Source organism: Aquarana catesbeiana, linkage group LG10 (assembly GCF_042186555.1).
Source record: "Aquarana catesbeiana isolate 2022-GZ linkage group LG10, ASM4218655v1, whole genome shotgun sequence".
Classification (NCBI taxonomy): Eukaryota; Metazoa; Chordata; class Amphibia; order Anura; family Ranidae; genus Aquarana; species Aquarana catesbeiana.
In genome coordinates, this window is record NC_133333.1 from 21,465,767 (window position 1) to 21,489,748 (window position 23,982).

A 23,982-nucleotide genomic window follows, 5' to 3' on the forward strand; every position below is an offset into this window, starting at 1 on the left:
ACCTGTACACACTCTGCCCCCCTTACACCTGTACACACTCAGTCCACCCCCACACCTGTACACACTCAGCCCACCCCCCCACACCTGTACACACTCAGCTCACCCCACACCTGTACACACTCAGCCCTCCTCACACTTTTACCCTGTCAGCCCCCCTCACACCTGTACACACTTAGCCCCCTCACACCTGTACACACTCAGCCCCTCTCATACCTGTACACACTCAGCCCTCCTCACACCTGTACACACTCAGCCCACCCCCCCCACACCTGTACACACTCAGCCCTCCTCACACCTGTACACACTCAACCCTCCTCACACCTTTACACACTCAGCCCACCCCCCACACCTGTACACACTCAGCCCACCCCCCCACACCTGTACACACTCAGCCCACCCCCCACACGTGTACACACTCAGCCCTCCTCACACCTGTAGACACTCAGCCCACCCCAACACCTGTACACACTCAGTCCACCCCCCACACCTGTACACACTCAGCCCACCCCCACACCTGTACACACTCCGCCCCCTCACACCTGTACACACTCAGCCCACCCCCCACACCTGTACACACTCAGCCCTCCTCACACCTGTACACACTCAGCCCACCCCCCACACCTGTACACACTCAGCCCTCCTCACACCTGTACACACTCAGCCCCCCTCACACCTGTACACACTCAGCCCCCCTCATACCTGTACACACTCAGCCCTCCTCACACCTGTACACACTCAGCCCCCCTCACACCTGTACACACTCAGCCCCCTCACACCTGTACACACTCACCCACCCCCCACACCTGTACACACTCAGCCCTCCTCACACCTGTACACACTAAGCCCTCCTCACACCTGTACACACTTAGCCCACCCCCCTCACCCGTACACACTCAGCCCACCCCCCACACCTGTACACACTCAGCCCCCCTCACATCTGTACACACTCAGCCCACCCTCCACACCTGTACACACTCTGCCCCCCTTACACCTGTACACACTCAGTCCACCCCCACACCTGTACACACTCAGCCCACCCCCCCACACCTGTACACACTCAGCTCACCCCACACCTGTACACACTCAGCCCTCCTCACACTTTTACCCTGTCAGCCCCCCTCACACCTGTACACACTCAGCCCCCCTCACACCTGTACACACTCAGCCCCTCTCATACCTGTACACACTCAGCCCTCCTCACACCTGTACACACTCAGCCCACCCCCCACACCTGTACACACTCAGCCCTCCTCACACCTGTACACACTCAACCCTCCTCACACCTTTACACACTCAGCCCACCCCCCACACCTGTACACACTCAGCCCACCCCCCACACCTGTACACACTCAGCCCACCCCCCACACGTGTACACACTCAGCCCACCCCCCACACCTGTACACACTCAGCCCACCCCCCACACCTGTACACACTCAGCCCACCCCCCACACCTGTACACACTCAGCCCACCCCCCACACGTGTACACACTCAGCCCACCCCCCACACCTGTACACACTCAGCCCACCCCCCACACCTGTACACACTCAGCCCACCCCCCACACCTGTACACACTCAGCCCACCCCCCACACGTGTACACACTCAGCCCTCCTCACACCTGTAGACACTCAGCCCACCCCAACACCTGTACACACTCAGTCCACCCCCCACACCTGTACACACTCAGCCCACCCCCACACCTGTACACACTCCGCCCCCTTACACCTGTACACACTCAGCCCACCCCCCACACCTGTACACACTCAGCCCTCCTCACACCTGTACACACTCAGCCCACCCCCCACACCTGTACACACTCAGCCCTCCTCACACCTGTACACACTCAGCCCCCCTCACACCTGTACACACTCAGCCCCCCTCATACCTGTACACACTCAGCCCACCCCCCACACCTGTACACACTCAGCCCTCCTCACACCTGTACACACTCAGCCCCCCTCACACCTGTACACACTCAGCCCCCCTCATACCTGTACACACTCAGCCCTCCCCACACCTGTACACACTCAGCCCTCCTCACACCTGTACACACTCAGCCCACCCCCCACACCTGTACACACTCAGCCCTCCTCACACCTGTACACACTCAGCCCCCCTCACACCTGTACACACTCAGCCCCCCTCATACCTGTACACACTCAGCCCACCCCCCACACCTGTACACACTCAGCCCTCCTCACACCTGTACACACTCAGCCCTCCTCACACCTGTACACACTCAGCCCCCCTCACACCTGTACACACTCAGCCCCCCTCATACCTGTACACACTCAGCCCTCCTCACACCTGTACACACTCAGCCCCCCTCACACCTGTACACACTCAGCCCCCCTCATACCTGTACACACTCAGCCCTCCTCACACCTGTACACACTCAGCCCACCCCCCCACACCCGTATACACTCAGCCCTCCTCACACCTGTACACACTCAGCCCTCCTCACACCTGTACACACTCAGCCCACACCTGTACACACTCAGCCCCCCTCACACCTGTACACACTCAGCCCCCCTCACACCTGTACACACTCAGCCCACCCCCCCCACACCCGTACACACTCAGCCCTCCTCACACCTGTACACACTCAGCCCTCCTCACACCTGTACACACTCAGCCCTCCTCACACCTGTATACACTCAGCCCACCCCCCACACCTGTACACACTCAGCCCTCCTCACACCTGACAAATGGGGATGGTGCTGCGCTAATCCTACAATAAATTATACTATCTAGGTGTACTGGGTATCAACTCTTGTCTTTACTGAGGTATGGGATGGTGATCTAAACCACCATGGGGAATATAGCACTATGTGGACGTGCAGGCAGTATGTGCATAATAGAAAAAAATATTAATAAATAAAGGGTGGAGCCCACCAAAAAAACTATACATATGTATCTCTCAGCTTAAATAAAAATAAAACCATGGTGAAATCTACAATAAAATTTAAAAAATTGAAAAATAATAAAATATTCTTTTTCAATAAGATAGTGATTGCCGCTGAGACATTAAATGCCAGTACAAAGTGCTGTGAATTAATATCCGGAAATTATTATAGTTCAGTGAACCATGATTCATATAAATAAATAGATGGCTAAAAACGAAATAACATAAAAGCAAAAATTGCCAAATGATACAATGTTACATTGAATGTCCAAAGTGATCTTCATAGTTGTGCATCATGCAATATAGTGTCCAGCAGGGGGTGCTCAAACTTAAAATAATACAATCCAATAAAGGTGACTCAGTGCAACAAAAAACAGCTTCAATGCTTCCTTAGTGATAACAGACAATTAAGTCGTGTGGATAGCAGCTGAGTTTAAAAATCATTTGTTCAGAAGAGTGGTGAATGTGAAATGTGCAGCAGGATCTCCTCTATGCAACAATCCTCTAGTGGTAGATAATGGCCCCTTACCTCACTATACTGAGGATTCAGCATAGAGCAGACAGCACTTGTGGTGTCTCCTGTGCAGGGGGGTCCTAGGTAATGGACTGTCATTTAACAGACCTCAGATCCATGGGGAGCATCATAGTAAATGGAGAGATGAAGATACCATATAGTGTAGTATTTCAAGCATGTATCAGACTTTATTCAACATTAGCAGCATACAGGGTACTCACACAGTAAAAAACGAAAGATACAGTGTATCCAGACGAGCGGCGAGCTCATACACTGCTGACAGTGGGCGGTGCCTGTCCCTACATGTGGCGTCACGGGTCACGTGGCTTCATCAGGGGATGGTCAACATCACCTGATGACCACGCCCCCTTATGACGGCACAGTCCCAGCATGCCCCGGGACTGTGACCTCATAAGGGGGCGGGGTCACCGCCTATATAAGTCCATTGCGGAGCGCTCAGAGAGCATTCCAGCTGGAGAGAGCGTCGTGTCAACATCGGAAGAAGAGAAGAGGGAAGAAGACAAGAAGGAAGAAGGCAGAAGGCAGAAGTCCGGGCCACCGCTAGCAAAAGAGCTGTAGAAGATAGCGGAGGATCCAGCAGAAGATCAGGACACCGGGAGGAGACGCAGGAGCGACCTCCGAAGTCAGAAGAAGACCCCCGGAGTCAGAAGAAGACCCCCGAAGTCGGAAGAAGACCCCGGAGCTGCCTAATAAATTACTTTAAAAACCTGTGTAGTGTGTTTTTTCATTGACACTTTTCTTTTTTCCCTAGGTGAATGGGTAGGGGTACGATGTACCCCATACTCATTCACAAAGGGTGGGGGGCCGGGAACTGGGGGCTCCCTTATTAAAGGGGGCTCAGAGATTCCGATAAGCCCCCCGCCCGCAGACTCCGACAACCAACGGCCAGGGTTGTCGGGAAGAGGCCCTTGTCCTCATCAACATGGGGACAAGGTGCTTTGGGGTGCCCCCTGCCCAGAAGCACCCCCCCCCCATGTTGAGGGCATGCGGCCTGGTACGGTTCAGGGGGGGGGCGCTCGCTCGTCCCCACCCCCATTCCTGACCGGCCGGGCTGCATGCTTGGATAAGGGTCTGGTATGGATTTGGGGGGACCCCCACGCCGTTTTTTCGGCGTAGGGGGTTCCCCTTAAGGTCCATACCAGACCCAAGGGCCTGGTGTGCTCTTGGAGGGGGGAACCCATGCCGTTGTTTTTTTTTAAAATTTGGCGCGGAGTTCCCCCTCAAGATTCATACCAAACACAGTGTCGGGCATTGGCGGGGATCCAAGTCGGATCCCCGTTCATTGAAAGCCGGACGCATGCTGGCTTCCTGTCACAGGGCAAAGTCGGATCCAAAGTAGGACGGCTGTCATGTCGCACCAGTGTGAACCCAGCCTTAGGTCAAAGGAATGAACTTCTGTGTGTAAATGAGGGAAGTTTAACCACTTAAAGACTAAATCTTTTTCTGACACTTGTTGGTTTCAAGTTAAAATCATTATTTTTTGCTAGAAAAGTACTTAGAACCCCCAAACATTGTATATATTTTTTTTGCAGAGACCCTAGAGTAGAGGTCTCCAAACTGCAGCCCGCGGGCCGAATGTGGCCCTTTGCTTGCCTTTATCTGGCCCTCCGGGCACTATTCAATAGGGTAGTATTCCTCCCACTGACACCAGAGACAGGGGCGGACTGACAACACTCAAGGCCCCCGGACCAAATAAAGCAAGGGCCCCCTGTCAGGCCCCGCCCATGACTCACCCTAACCCCGCCCATGGCCTGCCCCTGACCTCGCCCCTACATTTTGCACAAAGTACAACTTCTGCCTTTTTTTTTATGGGACCTGGAGGGGGGTCTCTCTCTAACAGTGTCCATTAGAGAATCTCTGTTAGAGAGAGAGACCCCCCTCCAGGACCTATTAGAGACTACAAAGGAGTATAATGGGAACTGGAGGGGGGCCTCTTTCTAACAGAGTGTACAGTGAACACCTTCATTTACTCTGGTCCTCATAGGACCCCCTCCTTGTGCCGTGACTCTCACCCCTGCCCCAACCTCTCACAAAGTAGAAATAAAATTGGCACTGTGTAGAGCTCTTCTTACCTTAACTATGTGTACTGTAGCTGTGGCTGGTTCCCGCATCCTCTGTGGCTAGCTGGTTCCCACATCCTCTGTGGTTGGCTGGCTCCCGCATCCTCTGTGGCTGGCTCCTGTGGGTGGCTGGCTGGCTCTCTGGTGTGGGTGGGTCACTGTGGGTGGGTGGCTGGTACCCTGGCCTTGCTGTGGGTGGGTCACCTTGTGTGGTTGGGTGGCACGCACCCTGGCCCCACTGTGGGTGGGTCACCGTGGGTGGTTGGCTGGCACCCTGGCCCTGCTGTGGGTGGGTGGCTGGCTGGCACCCTGGCTGGCTGGTGTGTCCTCCCCTCTTCCGTCATTTTGGGAACTGTTTGCCGAGGTGAGGGAGGTACTTGGAGGGAAGTGGTGACCTTTTCCCTATCTGGGACGGTAGATCTAGAAGGTTTTGCAGCAGGCCCTGTGCGCGGAGACACGTGGCGCAACACATAATGACGTTGCCTGCGTGTGCGGGTCCTCTCTGTGCCCATTTGAGAGTCTATGTTAGAAAAAGCCCTCATCAGTACCCATCAATGCAGCCTCACCAGTACCAATCAGTGCAGCCTCACCAGTGCCAATCAGTGCAGCCTCACCATGAATGCAGCTTCACCAGTGCCCATGAATACAGCCTGATCAGTGCCCATTAATGCAGCCTGAAAAGTGCCCATCAATGCAGCCTCACCAGTGCCCCTTAATGCAGCCTCACCAGTGCCCCTCAATGCAGCCTCAATACAGTTTTACCAGTGTGCCCCTCAATGCAGCCTCACCAGAGTGCCCCCTCCATGCAGCCTCACCAGAGTGCCCCCTCCATGCAGCCTCACCAGAGTGCTCCCTCCATGCAGCCTCACCAGAGTGCCCCCTCCATGCAGCCTCACCAGAGTGCCCCCTCCATGCAGCCTCACCAGAGTGCCCCCTCCATGCAGCCTCACTGTGCCCCCTCCATGCAGCCTCAGAGTGCCCCCTCCATGCAGCCTCAGAGTGCCCCCTCCATGCAACCTCAGAGTGCTCCCTCCATGCAGCCTCAGAGTGCCCCCTCCATGCAGCCTCAGAGTGCCCCCTCCATGCAGCCTCAGAGTGCCCCCTCCATGCAGCCTCAGAGTGCCCCCTCCATGCAGCCTCAGAGTGCCCCCTCCCCCCTCCATGCAGCCTCAGAGTGCCCCCTCCATGCAGCCTTAGAGTGCCCCCTCCCCCCTCTATGCAGCCTCAGAGTGCCCCCTCCATGCAGCCTCAGAGTGCCCCCTCCCCCCTCTATGCAGCCTCAGAGTGCCCCCTCCCCCCTCTATGCAGCCTGATCAGTGAATGGGGAATAGCTGCCGGATCACACAGAGCGGGTAACTCCCGCTGTGACACCTGGCGACCACTGTCATCGGATGTCCCGCCTCCTTTGTTAGACATCACACGTCCCGGCATTGGACCAGTGAGATATTTATCAAAGGAGGCGGGACATCGGATGACATCGGTAAGCGGGAGATCCCCGCTCTATGTGATGCAGGGGCGCCTGCCCTCCTCCCCCTTACCCTCCGAGGCAGCGCTGGGGCCCGTGCGGGCCCGAAAAGATGATCACCAGCCCTAAAGGCTCCAGCAGGTGGCGCTGGCGGGCCCCCTTTAGCGGCCGGGCCCTCGGTCCATGTCCGATTGGACCGACTGGTCAGTCCGCCCCTGACCAGAGATGAGGAACCAATTTTCCCACTGACACCAGTGATGGGGCACTATTCCTCACACTGACACCAATGGTGTAATTTCTTTACTCCCACTGACCACCAAGCCTATGGTATTGTTTACTCCCACCGATATCAGGGCATTTTCAACTCCCACTGGCCACAGTCCGTCCCCTCCTAAAGTTTGGAGGGCAGTAAACTGGCCCTTTGTTTTGAAAGTTTGGACACCCCTTCCCTAAAGCGTAAAATGATGGTTGTTGCAATATTTTATGTCACACTGTATTTGCGCAGCGGTCTTTCAAACGCAATTTTTTGGGGAAAAAATACACTTTAATGTACACTCCCTGTCCCCCCCACTACCCTGTATAAGAAGGAATGGATGGCTGCACACCAAGGTAAAGATAAGTATTTTTTTTGTAAAATCCGTAACATGAATAACACCACAGGACAGGAAAGCAGATACAGGTAGACACGTTTCACACAGCGACGCTGCCCTTATTCATATTCCTATGAAAGAGACTTACCTCGGTGTGCAGCCATCCATTACTTCTTATCCAATTACACGGCTGGTGAGCCGAGGCTAACACCCCTGGGAGGAGTCCATTCCCCAGCTCACCTGGTTCCATCACTCACTAGGAGGGGCATTTTCTTTTCCCATCCCCCCACACCTGTACGCACACCCCATACACACATGTCACACTTAGCCCCCTCATACCTGTACACACTCAGCCCCCCCCCCCCCCAGACCCTTATCTGAATTTGCAGCCTAGCTGCCCAGGAAAGGATGGGGAAGAAAGTGCATCCCCCCCCTCCTGAACCATACTAGGTCCCATGCCCCCAAGATGAGTGTGTCCTGTCCATATTTGGTCATGAGATCACCTGGAAGACCCACCTTCTTTGTATACTTGTTGATGTGCTAAAGTGCCCCTAATTAATTTTCAAGATGATACTCAGACAAGATGGTATATGCCAGTCTAGTATAGTGCCATCCCCAGCCTGTGCCACCCCAGGCTTTTTGGGGCTCTGATGCTGGAGCTAAATGTAATATTTTGCATACTAAGTTCCTAGGCCCTGAATCTTGGAGTGCTTTGAAGGACCAATGTCCGGGTACTTCTCGGTATAAACTCTGACCTTCTAAAAGTGTCTAAATCACTGTAGATAGTTTTACTTTATGTTAGTATTGATTCCTGATATTTATTGTTAGAACTTCACACATTATTAAAAAACAGTGCATTCTTTTTAGGACATGTGTGAAATATTATTAAGATTAAGAAGCTCTTTTGTAAAATTGGTAAATAAGAAAATGTTGAATAAAGAGGTAATGTTAAAAAAAATAAAAAAAAAAAAAAAGATTAAGAAGCTCTTACCAGATGCCACCAAAGCTGATACAACCCCGAGAATTCGGAGAAGTGATGCCATTATGAGAGCCTTCTGTTTTTCTAAGTTGATGCCTGGCAGAAGTGACTGAGTATGCTGGAGAGCTGTTTTATTTTGTAAAACTTATTTGCATTGACTTTTTGGATCTGACCTTGCATAAATATTCTGTACCACAAAAAAACAGACTAGGTTTCATTTCCTTCCATTTCTTTAATTCAGTTTTCTGTAAATGCCAAATCTAAAGGGTAAATTTAACTTTAAGAAGTTTTCATCTAATTTCTAATTCCTAAGATTGTAAATGGGCCATATTTATAAATTTGCAGCCAAAAAGCACGACTCTTTGTACTTTAGATCACATTATTTTCAGGTAATAATACATTGGTATTTTGTCATATGCAAAAACACATTTACAGGTACTCATACAGTGAGGGAGAAAAAGTATTTGATCCCCTGCTGATTTTGTAACTTTGCCCACTGACAAAGAAATAATCGGTCTATATAGATTTATTGGGATAATAAACAGTGCAGCGCTGGACATGAATCTAGATAGATTGTTATACCAACCAATGATAATAACATTAAATAAAGGTAATAATATTACAACAATATGAGTGACGATGTGCTAATAAGATAATGTGAACAATCTAGAATGATTAGCCACCAGTATAAAAAATACCCATCAGTGAGAAATAAGTGTTCATAAAACCTAAATATATTCTAAAAAATGCTCAAATAAAGTGCTAAAGTCCAAAAAAAAGTCCAAAGAAGGTGTAGGATAAAGAATAAGAGATCCAAATCCAATGATCCACTTGAAAGTGACGCCCACCACCAGGGGAGAAAAATGGAGGCTTACCAGAAAGCCTGCGACCGCCCTTACTCAGAGGGGTTAAAACAGGCTTAGTAGATCACCGTTGATGTCCTGCTAGGGTTGAATCTGTAGTTCCTCAGACCTCCCTTTGCGATGGCTTATGAGCAACAGCCAGAAGCACTCAGGAGAATGTGGTCACAAGATGGTTCAAGCAGCGGACACTCCAGCAAGGGTGAATCATATAAAAGAAAAAGGAACTCCCATAGTGCAGAGAATTAAGTTCCATTTATTTCAAAAGAAGGCAGATAAAAAATCAGATACACTGCATTAAAATCGCATATACAATGCCCAAACGAAAAACGAGCAGGGAAACAGTGAAATAACTCCACCGCTGTTTTAAATTAAATTTAAACCGCGCATGTGCGATGTGTGTTCACGTTGTCACAACGAGTTTTTTTTTTATCCAATTCCCCCATTTACACATTCCAGGTATTGGGGAATCCTCCGACAGCGAACCAGTGGGTGAACAACCAGGGTTGCTGTCCTGGCACCGCTATTGACAGCGCTGGTCTCTGTCTCCATGGCAGCAGCAGCGCATTAGGACCTAGTGCTGGCTAATTTGGCACACTAGGCTAATGGGCGCATGCGTAAGAGGGCCAGTACAATTGGTTGTAGACAGCTGAGCTCCCTCACTTAGCAGTGGTAACACTACATAGCATTCTCTGACATGCTCATCGGGATGTGATTCAGGTGATGCTCCCAGTCAGATCTATTGTTAAACGTGATAGTGAGTTTATTGATCAGAACCTCCACCTTACTGGCATGGAGCCCACATAGCTGCTGAACATATGGTTGATATATATGTGAGTGTACTCTTGATAAATACTGTGTTTATTAGATCCTACTGGGAGCATCACCTGGGTCACATCCCAATCGGCATGACAACAGAGAAGGCTGTGCAGCGGTACTGCTGCTAGGTGACCGTCGGGGGGCTCAGCTGTCTACCCCCAATAGTGCCCGCCCTCCCCCTGCATGCATCCATCAGCCCCATAATGTAACCAGCACTGGGTCCTGATAGACTACCGCCGCTGCCATGGGGAGACACCAGACCAGCGCTATCAATAGCAGGGGCATGACATAAAGAGTAGGCTGGGGACACCCATGGTGGCAGAATGTCAGTACCCAGTCACAAGTGTGACCTTTGCAACCCTGGTACTTCTGCCATTGTGTTGGACCCTTTTATGCAGTTCCCTGGTGTGCCATATCTATTGTTTTCTGCCACCGTGCGGTGGGCCAAGGATGGTAGAAAGGGGGCCCACTGCAGAACATATAAAAGGGTCCCACTGCGGGACCATAATAAAGGCCCCCCCGGGCCAGTGGGGAGGGCCATGGGACCAGAGAAATGGGCCCCGGGACCAGTGAAACAAAGGGGGGGTTAGGGGGGCCCTTCAAGGTTTCTTGCACCAGGGCCCTGAAGGCTCTAGTTACACCTCTGAAATATTTGATCCCCTATCAATTAGCAAGATTTCTGGCTCACAGGTGTCTTCTATACAGGTAACAAGCTGAGATTAGGAGCACTCTCTTAAAGGGAGTGCTCCTAATCTCAGCTTGTTACCTGTATAAAAGACATATGTCCACAGAAGCAATCAATCAGATTCCAATCTCTCCACTATGGCCAAGACCAAAGAGCTATCCAAGGATGTCACTGACAAGATTGTAGACCTACACAAGGCTGGGATGGTCTACAAGACCATCGCCAAGCAGCTTGGTGAGAGGGTGACAGCAGTTGGTGCGATAATTCGCAAATGGAAGAAACACAAAATAACTGCCAATCTCCCTCGGTCTGGGTCTCCATTCAAGATCTCACCTCGTGGAGTTTCAATGACCATGAAAACGGTGCGGAATCAGTCCAGAACTACACAGAAGAATCTTTTCATTGATCTCAAGGCAGCTGGGGTCATAGTCACAAAGAAAACAATTGGTAGCACACTTGCTAATGAACATCTGAATGATTCAGAGGAGAACTTGGTGAAAGTGTTGTGGTCAGATGAGACCAAAATCAAGCTCTTTGGCACCAACTCAACTCACCGTGTTTGGAGGAGGAGGAATGCTGCCTATGACCCCAAGAACACCATACCCACCATCAAACATGGAGGTGGAAGCATTATGCTTTGGGGGTATTTTTCTGCTAAGGAGACAGGACAACTTCACCGCATCAAAGAAACAATGAACGGGGCCATGTACCATCAAATCTTGGGTGAGAACCTCCTTCCCTCAGCCAGACCAATAAAAATGAGTCGTGGATGGGTATTCCAGCATGACAATGACCCAAAACACATGGCCAAGACAACAAAGGAGTAGCTCAAGAAGAAGCACGTTGAGGTCTTGGAGTGGCCAGCCAGTCTCCAGACCTTAATCTCATAGAAAATATGTGGAGGGAGCTGAAGGTTCAAGTTACCAAATGTCAGCCTTGAATCCTTAACCGGTTCAATACCGGGCCTTTTCACCCCATTCCTTCCCAGACCAATTTTTAGTTTTCAGCGCTGTCGCACTTTAAACGACAATTGCTCGGTCGTGCGATGTTGTACCCAAACAAAATTGACGTCCTTTTTTTCCCCCAAATAGAGCTTTCTTTTGGTGGTATTTGATCACCTCTGCGGTTTTTATTTTTTGCGCTATAAACAAAAGAAGAGCGACAATTTTGAAAAAAACACAATATTTTTTACTTTTTGCTATAATAAATATCCCAATTTAAAAAAAAAAACTAATTTTTTCCTCAGTTTCGGCCGATACGTATTCTTCTACATATTTTTGGTAAAAAAAATCGCAATAAGCATGTATTGATTGGTTTGCGCAAAAGTTATAGCGTCTATAAAATACGGAATAGATTGATGGCATTTTTAAAAAAAAAATATTGTTTTTTTTTTTTTTACTAATAATAGCGGCGATCGCCATTTTTTTCGTGACTGCGACATTATGGCGGACACATCGGACACTTTTGACACATTTTTGGGGCCATTCACATTTATACAGCGATCAATGCTATAAAATTGCATTGATTACTGTGTAAATGTGACAGGCAGTGAAGGGGTTAACCACTAGGGGGACACAAGGGGTTAAATGTGTTTCCTAGGGAATGCTTCTAACTGTAGGGGGCGGGGACGTACAAGGGGAGGAGACCGATCAGTGTTCCGCTGTTCTGGGAACACAGATCGCTCTCCTCTGAGCTGACAGGACGTGGATCTGTGTGTTTACACACACAGATCCACGGTCCGCCCCGGTTAACGGGCAATCGCGGGTGCCCGGCACACGCACCGGGTCCCGAACAACGCGGCGCACGCGCGCCCCCTAGGCGGCCGGGAACCCGAGGCCGTCATATGACGTCCACCCAGGATGGGAGATCCTATCTGTGGACGTCATTTGACTATAGGCAGGTAGGGAAGTGGTTAATGACTTGGAGAGGATCTGCAAAGAGGAGTGGGACAAAATCCCTCCTGAGATGTTTGCAAACCTGGTGGCCAACTACAAGAAATGTCTGACCTCTGTGATTGCCAACAAGGGTTTCGCCACCAAGTACTAAGTCATGTTTTGCAAAGGGGTCAAATACTAATTTCATTCATTAAAATGCAAATCAATTTATACCCTCAAACATACAAAATCAGCAGGGGATCAAACACTTTTTTTCCCTCAGTTTATGGGTAAGTGTTGTGCAGGGAGGGGGGGGGGGTGACAGGTGTACGTATATCTTCCCCACTCAAGGTGCAAGATTATAAAACACCTGCCCCCCCAGGACAAGAACCTAGAGGGGAGCGTCAAGGACCTAGAACACCGAAATCTTGGTGGCAGAATAAGGGCAACTAGAAACCCTGGTCTAAATCCCCAAGAAGACCTTAATGGAAAAACAATGGTAATTGTAATAATAATAGGAACGGAAATAAACCAAAGAATCAATACTTTAACAATAATGATAACTGCAGAAATTACTATCAAGGACCCAGGGAACCTAGAAACCAACAATATAACGATCATGGTAGTTATAATACCAACATGAGGATCCAAGGAGGAGCCCAATACACACATACAACCACTATGAACCACTAAGAAACCATTATGAAGAAGAACCCCCACAGCCTTTTTTAGATCAATGGAGACACGAGAGATCCCCTCCACGACAAAACAGTAGGGGGGATCAAAGAAGAAGTCCAATCCAAGAGGGGATGCAGAGCAGGATACCAGGTCCAAAACAAATAGAGAGTATTAGGTGAAGGAGTATTTATTCTGTGTGGTACAAAATAAAAATGAAATGAAGGTACTGGATAAAGGATTGAAATTTGCTCCAAAACATAACCTTAATGAGGAAGTCCAGCCTGGGAAAGAAAAATGAAAAGTCAGCAGCTACAAATACTGTAGCTGCTGACTTTTAATATATGGACACTTACCTGTCCAGGGAGCCCGCAATTCTCAGCCCTCCTCACACCTGTACATTCTCAGCCCCCCCCCCCCATATCTGTACACTCCCTGTCCCCGTTCCCCTCTCCCCCCCCCCCACACACACACACACCTGTATAAGAAGGAATGGATGGCTGCACAGCAAGGTAATGATAAGTCGCTTTTTAGTAAAATCCGTAACATGAATAACACCACCGGACAGGAAAGTAGGTACAGGTAGATGCGTTTAACACAGCGACGCTGCGCTTATTCATATTCCTATGAAAGAGACTTACCTCGGTGTGCAGCCATCCATTCCTTCTTATCCAATTACACAGCCGGCGAGCCCAGGCTAGCACCCCTGGGAGGAATCTATTCCCCGGCTCACCTGGTTCCATCACTCACTTGGAGGGGCATTTTCTTTTCCCATCCCCCCACACCTGTATACACACAACCCTTCCCCCGCACACATGTCACACTTAGCCTTAGCCCCCTCACACCTAGACACACTCATCGCCCCCCCCCCCGACACTTATCTGAGCATGCAGCCTAGCTGGCCAGTAAAGGATGGGGAAGAATGTGCATCCTCCCCCCTCCTGAACCATACTAGGTCCCATGCCCCCAAGATGAGGGTGCCCTGTCCATATTTTGTCATGTGGTCACCTGGAAGACCCGGCTTCTTTGTATACTTGAAGAGCAGATGATGTGCTAAAGTGCCCCTAATTAATTTTTAGGATGATACTTAAACAAGATGGTATATGCCAGTCTAGTATAGTGCCATCCCCAGCCTGTGCCACCCCAGGCTTTTTGGGGCTCTGATGCTGGAGCTAAATGTAATATTTTGCATACTAAGTTCCCAGGCCCTGAATCTTGGAGTGCTTTGAAGGACCAATGTCCGGATACTTCTCGGTATAAACTCTGACCTTCTAAAAATGTCTAAATCACTGTAGATAGTTTTACTTTATGTTAGTATTGATTCCTGATATTTTTTGTTAGAACTTCACATATTATTAAAAATAAAAACAGTGCATTCTTTTTAGGACATGTATGAATTGTTATTAAGATTAAGAAGCTCTTACCAGATGCCACCAAAGCTGATACAACCCCGAGAATTCGGAGAAGTGATGCCATTATGAGAGCCTTCTGTTTTTCTAAGTTGATGCAGGGCAGAAGTGACTGAGTATGCTGGAAAAACTTATTTGCATTGACTTTTTGGATCTGACCTTGCATAAATATTCTGTACTGCACAAAAAAACAGACTAAGTTTAATTTCCTTCCATTTTTTTACTTCTGTTTTCTATAAGTGCCAAACCTAAAGAGTAAATTTAACTTTTTCATTTAATTTCTAATTCCTGAGATTGTACATGGGCCATATTTATAAATTTACAGCCAAAAAGCATGACCCTTTGTACTTTAGATCATACTTCATATTATTTTCAGGTAATAATAAATTGGTATTTTGTCATATGCAAAAACACATTTACAGGTACTCATACAGTGAGGGAGAAAAAGTATTTGATCCCCTGCTGATTTTGTAACTTTGCCCACTGACAAAGAAATAATTGGTCTATAATTTTATTGGTAGGTTTATTTTAACAGTGAGAGACAGAATAACAACAAAAATATGCAGAAAACACATTTCAAAAAAGTTATAAATTGATTTGCATTTTAATGAGTGAAATAAATATTTGATCCCCTATCAATCAGCAAGATTTCTGGCTCCCAGGTGTCTCTACACAGGTAACGAGCTGAGATTAGGAGCACTCTCTTAAAAGGAGTGCTCCTAATCTCAGCTTGTTTCCTGTATAAAATACATCTGTCCACAGAAGAAATCAATCAGATTCCAATCTCTCCACCATGGTCAAGACCAAAGACTTGTCCAAGGTTGTCAGGGACAAGACTGTAGACCTACACAAGGCTGGAATGGGCTACAAGACCATCGCCAAGCAGCTTGGTGAGAGGGTGACAACAGTTGGTGCGATTATTCGCAAATTGAAGAAACACAAAATAACTGTCAATCTCCCTCATTCTGGGGCTCCATGCAAAATTTCACCTCGTCGAGTTTCAATGACCATGAAAACGGTGAGGAATCAGCCCAGAACTACAAGGGAGAATCTCGTCAATGATCTCAAGGCAGCTGGGGCCATAGTCACTAGACATGTGCATTTGTTTTCTTCCGAATGCATTTTCGTCCAAATTTTGGGTATTTTCGTTATCGTTTTATCAAACAATAACGAACGTGCAGAATCCGAAAAAAACGAAAAATTCGACATAAACAAATTCTTTTTTTTTTCATTTTCCTTGCAACAACAGTTCGATGTAGATAGGAGATTCGACATGACGCTGACAATAGCGATCTGTGTCCATCGAACCTGTGGTCAAATGTGCCTAACCTTTGCTCTATTAGTCCAAGAATATTCTACATAGAAAGAAAAGATTCGACATAGAGAGAAAAGATTCAACATTATAGAGACAATAGCAAAAAAGGTCGAATGTGCCTAACCTAACTCTATTAGTCCAAGATTATTCGACATAGAGAGAAAAGATTGGATATGAAGATTCGACGAAGCAGTTGCTGCGAGTGGACATTTATGGTCAAATGCTCTGCCCACAGGCTATAGAAGAATTCTAATGTAGTTGACTAGTAATAATAATTAATACATTTAATTATTACTAGTGTCATACAACATTAGAATTCTACTATAGCTTGTAGGCAGAACATTCGACCGGAAATGTACGATTGCAGCGTCGTACAGTTTAGCTGCTCCGTTGAATCTTCTTAGAACATTTGACAGACACCATAAGCCTTCAATGACAGATTCGACCTTAATTATATCGGATTTTCGGACGAATGCATTTTTTTTAACGAAACAAAATAAATAAAAACGAATTTCGGGAGTAACTAAATACATTTATTTTTCGGACGAAAACTAAATTCCGAAACAAAATATTTCAGTGTGCACATGTCTAATAGTCAAAAAGAAAACAATTGGTAACACACTTGCTAATGAACATCGGAATGATTCAGAGGAGAACTGGGTGAAAGTGTTGCGGTTGAATGAGACCAAAATCGAGCTCTTTGGCATCAACTCAATTCACCGTGTTTGGTGGAGGAGGAATGCTTCCTATGACCCCCAAGAACACCATCCCCACCGTCAAACATGGAGGTGGAAGCATTATGCTTTGGGGGTATTTTTCTGCTAAGGAGACAGGACAACTTCACTGCATCAAAGGGACAATGGACAGGGACATGTACCATCAAATCTTGGGTGAGAACCTCCTTCCCTCCATCAGGCCCATGAAAATGGGTCGTGGATGGGTATTCCAGCACGACAATGATCCAAAACACGCGGCCAAGGCAACAAAGGAGTGGCTCAAGAAGAAGCACGTTGAGGTCTTGGAGTGGCCTAGCCAGTCTCCAGACCGTAACCCCATAGAAAATATGTGGAGGGAGCTTAAGGTTCAAGTTACTAAATGTCAGGCTTGAATCCTTAATGACTTGGAGAGGATCTGCAAAGAGGAGTGGGACAAAATCCCTCCTGAGATGTGTGCAAACCTGGTGGCCAACTACAAGAAACGTCTGATCTCTGTGATTGCCAACAAGGGTTTGCCACCAAGTGCTAAGTCCTGTTTTGCAAAAGGGTCAAATACTTATTTCACTTATTAAAATGCAAATCAATTTTTAACTTTTTCTGGATTTTTTTTGTTATTCTGTCTCTCACTGTTAAAATAAACCTACCATTGAAATTATAGACTGATCATTTCTTTGTCACTGGTCAAACATACAAAATCAGCAGGGGATCAGACACTTTTTTCCCTCAGTGTATGGGTTAGTGTTGTGCATAGGCGTGTGCAGGGAGGGTGCCAGGTGTGTGTATATCTTCCCCACTCAAGGTGCAAGATTATAGAACACCTGCTCCCTCAAGACAAGAACCTAGAGGGGAGCATCAAGGACCTAGAACACCAAAACCTTGGTGGCAGAATAACCCTGGTCTAAATCCCCAAGAACACCTCCATAGAAAAACAATGGTAATTGGAATAATAATAGAAACGGTAATAAACCAAAGAATCAATACTATAATAATAATGATAATTACAGACATTAATAAAGGACACAGGGAACCTAGAAACCAACAATATAACGATCATGGTAGTTATAATAACCACTATGAGGATCCAAGGAGGAGTACACATACAACTGCTTTGAACCACTAAGAAACCATTATGAAGAAGAACCCCCACAGCCTTTCTTAGATGAATGGAGACACGAGAGATCCCCTTCACAACAAGACAGTAGGGGGCATCAAAGAGGAAGTCCAAATCCAAGAGGGGATGCAGAGCAGGATACCAGGTCCAAAAGAAAAAGAGAATATTAGGTTTATTCTGTGGTGTGGAACTAAATAGAAATTAAATGAAGGTACTGGATCAAAATGTAACCTTAAAAAGGACGTCCAGCCTGGGAAAGAGATATGAAAAGTCAGCAGCTACAGATACTTTAGTTGCTGACATTTATTATATGGACACTTACCTATCCAGGGAGCCCCCGATGTCGGTACCTGAAGCCGATCTTCCGATCGGCTATTGGGTGCTGCCGCCGCCATTTCCTCTAAGGGAAACCTGCAACGAAGCCTTTTGGCTTCACAGCCGGTTCCCTAATGCGTATGCGCGAAACGCGCTGCGCTTTCTAATTGGCCCGGCGGCAGGAGAAGGAGGAGGATGGACGAACTTCTGGCAGATGGGCCTCGGCCCCGTCTCCTGAAAGTGGGGAAGGGCACTTGTCAAAAACAGGTCCCTGTTCCCCCCTCCCCCCCCGAAAGGTGCCAAATGTGGCACCGGAGGGGGGGGGAGCAAATGAGCAGAAGTTCCACGTTTATATATATATATATATATATATATATATATGTATATATATATATATATATATATATATATATATATATATATATATATATATATATATATATAGACATACAGAAGTACACAAGAAAATTGAATATTCAGAGATATATGTTGAATAAACCAGAATTAACTAGTAGAGGAAGTACTGATGAGAACAGTGACAGCGGAGTCAATTAAGGAATAAATCATTGTTAAGCCCATGGAGTCAAAATATTGAACACATAGAAGTTTTCAACAAAATGGTGTTACAAGATCTAGAGAAATTGAAGATAAGGAAAATGAAGGATCCACAAAACATCAGGATAGGAAGAGACAATTTGATAAAGGATAAACCAAGAAATCAAAGAACTACATACAATCTACCCATCGTATTAAATCGAATTGTTTAGAAAACATTGGTCGATCCTCAGAGCTGATAGACAGTTACGGGACATTCTACCAGAACAACCAAGATTCACCTACGCTATGTGATATCATTGCTAAAAATTTATCTGACCCCACTAAACAATCTCAGAACTTTACTTTCTTCCAGGGAAAATATTTTTTTTCCATGCAAGAGATGTTATGCATGTAGAAATACAAATTTCAGTGGTCAAAGATGTGGGAAATTCACCTCCAGCACCACAGGAAAGGAATATTCAATCAAGGAATTCATATCATGTAGAACAGGAGAGTGGTGTATGTTCTCCAATGTCCATGCATGAAACAGTATGTAGGGAGAACAAAACGACCCATGTGGAAAAGAATGCGAGAACATGTCTAGAACATCTGTAAAGGTTTTACTTAACATAGTGTTTCAAAACACTTTGCACAGTGTCATGCTAAGGATCCTACAGTTCTCAAGTTTTGAGCAATAGAACAATGTAACGCACATTGGAGAGGGAGCAATAAGATTGCAGTATTAAGTAAAAGTGAATCAAGATGGATGTGAGTGTATCTCTTTTTAATAAATTTGGTACTTGTTTTATGGAATTACACTATGTGTCCTTTTTCCTTCCTGCTACATAACACTGCTATCCGCTTTCCAACATCATCTCAAGGGACCTACTAGTACTCGGTTTGTTCTTGGATCTTCATCTTCACCACCCCTCCAGAACATCTACCATCACCCACCACCCAAGCCTGATTTGACCCAGTTGGGCGTATGCCCTCTTGGGTCTGCGTGATCTGGTAAGCCTCCCCATTGTTGGTGGTGGTGTGTTTCGTCTGTGTTCACTCCAGATGTCACACATTTGATATGTTCCTCACACGAAGTCGCTGAATTTATATTAACTATTTACTCTTATGAGTCTTATATACATGGAGGACTTTCTTCTAAGTTTTTCTTTGATATCTTTCATCATTGGTTGCACATTGTTTTCATGTTGAACTTTTAGCGCTACACAAATTTTGTTTTACTGTCATATACTTATATCCTATTGGTTAGCTGCTTATCCCCCTTTTTTTTTGGCAGCGCAGAATTACTTGTTATCCTTGGCTTGTCCGTGAGTACAGAGAGCCTGACCTCTAAAAGACTCAGTGGCTGGCAAATACAACCAAATCCCCCAAACCACATCCCGGGCAGATAAGGCAAATTCCTTGGGATGTGTTGCCAGGGACACAAGAAAGGAAACACAATGTCCTTGTTCAAATGGAAACCCAGGGACAGAACTATAGAAAAGGGCGAAGCACCACCTAAACCTGGGTAAGGTGAACGAGAAGATAACGCCACCCTTTTTGACACCCTGTGAGCAGAGGTGAAAGCCACCAAGAGGCCACCTTCCGAGACAGAGTAAGCAGTGGTAATTCCCTATGTTTTGAGAGAGGGAGAGAGAGCGGCTCCTGGAGAACCGAAAACACCAAGTTCAGATCCCACGGTGGTAGAAAAAAAATGCACCGGTGGAAACAGACGTCTAACCCCTTGAATAAAGGTACGCACCAGGGGGCACGAGACCAGGGGATGCTGAAGACGACCACCCTGGCTGACACCTGGCCCTCGATGGTACTCGAGGCGCATTCCTGCTAAACCCCCTGTCAATGGGGGTCGGAATTGGAGCAACCTAGAAAGAACAAGGATGAATGTCCGGGGCTTAACACCAGGATATATGCGCTCTCCACACCCGGAGGTTAAAACCTCCTAAAAGATGGACTCCCTATCCATCAACAGTGTCGGAACTGCCGCACCTGGCTCAACACAGCCAGGCCGTTAAAACCAGTGACTCTAAGGCAGGATGGAAGAACGACCCTGGGACAATAGATCCATCCTGAGAGGCAGTCGACAAGGAACGATGGCGACCAGGCGCACCCAGTCAGCGTACCCAGACCAACTGGACCCATCAGGGGATAATAGAATGAACCCCCGCAGCCATGATCCAGCGTAAAAGCCACAACAGAAGCTGGAGAGGAGGAAAGGCATAGGGAAACGTCACTGGCCCCATGGGCCACCAGAGCTGCCAGAGCAACCCGTGACCTTACCAGAAACCTTGGTACCGTCCAGTTGAACTAGGACACCAAGAGAACTACCTCATGAGCATTCCACTCCCGGCCCCAGCTTTGTGAGATATATTGCACTTCTTACTCCTCAAATTGCAAAGAAACTTCTTTATTATTACATTCAATACCACCGCAATCAGACATTTTAAAAAGTAAGCTGAATAAAGCATCTGGTGTAATTTAGCAATACTTAACCCTGTGGCTTTTGCTATTTTTAAAAGGTGTTTAGCATTTTTCCTAGTTAACCCATATTTAGGTATACCTTATATTATGTGAAGAATTTGTAATTTCTTATTGTCTTTCTTTAGAATTTATTCGTTACCTCTTTGATAAATGACAATATTTAGAATCCCGGGACCAAAGGACTCTTCTTCTACAACTCAATGACTGTACCAGCAGTCAAATATATATATATATATATATATATATATATATATATATATATATATATATATATATATATATTCATCTCGAGATCTCTTACTTGTTTTAACTTCTCAGAGGGGCGTCCCCCGTCTGAGCGATAGTAGGATCACTAATCCCTGACTAGCCTTCCTATACCGAAGAACAGACAGCAGGTTTTTCATTCACTGTGGCTATTCCGCTGAGGGCACCTTCGCCCTAGCACCACAGGTGTACAAAAAATCATACAAAAATTCACCATTCAGCAACTTCTATTCACTCTTAGAAATTGTGGTACCTGCTTTTTAGTACACACCCCTTATTTAAAGTATATGTTATATTGTCATTTCAAAGGGTAAGGAAAAATGAGTACTCTTATTATTCTAGCACATTAACACGTGCACTTAATTACTTTACAATTTAACCAACCATATATCTGAGAAACAATTACTCTCAATAAACATGCACAAGCAGAATGCATTAATAAAATAATTAAGAGTGCTACCTTCTGACCTCTGCTTTCACCTTTGCCCCTAGCATCTCATTCCCACACAGCAAAGACAATAATAACACAGGAGAAATATCTCACCTTAGGTGCCGTTGTTAGATGTCCCTCCTATAATGGGATGAGAGCCAGAGATGGATGGATGTGCAGAGTAGAAGACACGTATCGGGGTCACCTTTTCAGTTAGCCTTGTATTAGCCTTTTGAAATAAAGGATAGAAGCATTCTCTCGCAATATCAGGTTTACTTCAGAGTAGTTGTCACACATACGGATACAGATTTATCAGTGTACACCGTTCCACGACTCAAAAGGGTGTGGCAGTTACAAATATATTTCTTCAGCCTTCTATACAGATACAGATATATATATATATCATACTCAGGTCAATCTTATAGTGACACATAGGGTGCTTTCCAACTAGGGTTGTTATTGCATTTTGTTCTTTCAGAGAAAAACGATCAATGCACTGCCTTGACACTGCCTTTCGCAATATTTTGCAATATTTCCTAATACACAAAAATAGTTTGGAACATACGAGAGGGGGAACTCCAGACTCCTAAGAACAATAGAGAGTATAGTTCAATAATAAGGGGAACTCCGGACTCCAGATATTTGATATCTTAACAAATGCATACATCGGAAAAGGGCCGGATGAAACGTTCTGCCCACCGGGGAATACTGGCAACAGCCAGGGCCGCCACAGCCTATTTGACCGCCCTGGCGAAGGGCATAAGCCATCGTGGTTGCCTTGTCCGACTAGAACCATACCGGGAGCCCCCGAAGTCGATCCGTCCATGATCCAAACTTAGCCTGATTGCTCGAAGTTCCATGATATTACCTTGTAGTCCAGATTCCACCAGTGTACAATGACCCTGAGCAGAGCTCAGTCCCAGGACAACCTACCCGAATCGACTGGCATTGGTGGTCACCCTGTTTAATACAAGGGGAGAAAGGATTTAACACACCGAAGAACCGGAGAGCGAGCCACCCGACCAGGGAACCCTGGTTTCCTAACTCAGCCGAATCTGATTGTCCCAAGACCTCGGCATTTGTCTTATGCCAGGATCTCCCCGAAGGGAGCTTGTATGGAACTGTGCAAATGGAATCATTTCAAAAAGGTAGAAACTCTTAGACCCAACACCCACATGCAGGTCCGCAGAGGCCCTACCTGCCGGAAAAAAAAAAGACTTCAGATAGTATAGATGCCTATTGAAATCAGTCAAGGTCTGTAAAGAAACTACATTGCCCCTCGGGGTAGCCAAGGAGTGGCAGAAGAAGATCGTCCAGGCAGCCAGGACCGCAAGCCCCCACGGATGCAACCACACCCAATCCAGGGCCAACACCATGCGAATACCTGAGGAGTGGTGGCCAGACTATGCACTGATCATGCGCCGCACCCGCAGCAAAACGGAGGAAGTGCTGGAGTTGGGCACATAACGGAATGTGTAAACAAGCATTCGTGATGTCGATAGAAACCAGAAGGTCCCCATGATGAAGAGGTGCTACTGCCTTGCTAACGAACTCCATCCTGACCTTCTGTATCCACACCAGGCAGGTCAGGGCCTTTAACTGTTCCCAACATGGGAACCGTGACAACCACACTCTGCAGCAACGGAGCTTGCACACCCCCCCCCCCCCCCCCCGCAGAGAACAGCAAGAGGTCCAGCATTAGACGCCCAGTGGAAGTAATGACATCCAGGGTAGTCCCCAAAATACCTGTCTAAGCACCACTGAGGAGACCTTAGAAGCTCAGAAATCAGGGGAACTATGGCCAATAGGCGTAGCTAACATACTCCAGTGCCTAGACCATAGGTCCGGCAAAGCAGCAAAGGCAGGGGAATTCCTAAATGGGTACGTCACAGCAAGCGTTTTTTTTTTTTTTTTTAGAAACATAAATGCACTCTAGATCCTCC

The 23,982-nt window shown here is 46.9% G+C and overlaps 1 protein-coding gene across 2 annotated transcripts in view; it reads right to left on the minus strand.

The window, feature by feature from the left end:
• LOC141110436 (phospholipase A2 inhibitor NAI-like) overlaps positions 1–22,536 on the minus strand; it is a 35,374-nt gene extending 12,838 nt beyond the window's left edge. Inside the window, exons 1-3 of one of the 2 annotated variants that reach the window (XM_073601783.1) lie at positions 22,154–22,536; positions 14,871–15,028; positions 8,546–8,720 (exon numbers count right to left, since the gene is read on the minus strand). In XM_073601783.1, the coding sequence (XP_073457884.1) occupies positions 8,546–8,597 (52 nt within the window). In that variant the 5' untranslated portion in view covers positions 8,598–8,720; positions 14,871–15,028; positions 22,154–22,536. Of the gene's footprint in view, positions 1–8,545; positions 8,721–14,870; positions 15,034–22,153 lie in introns of both variants that reach the window. The other variant, XM_073601782.1, reaches the window with a different exon arrangement.
• Positions 22,537–23,982: the final 1,446 nt, after the last annotated feature.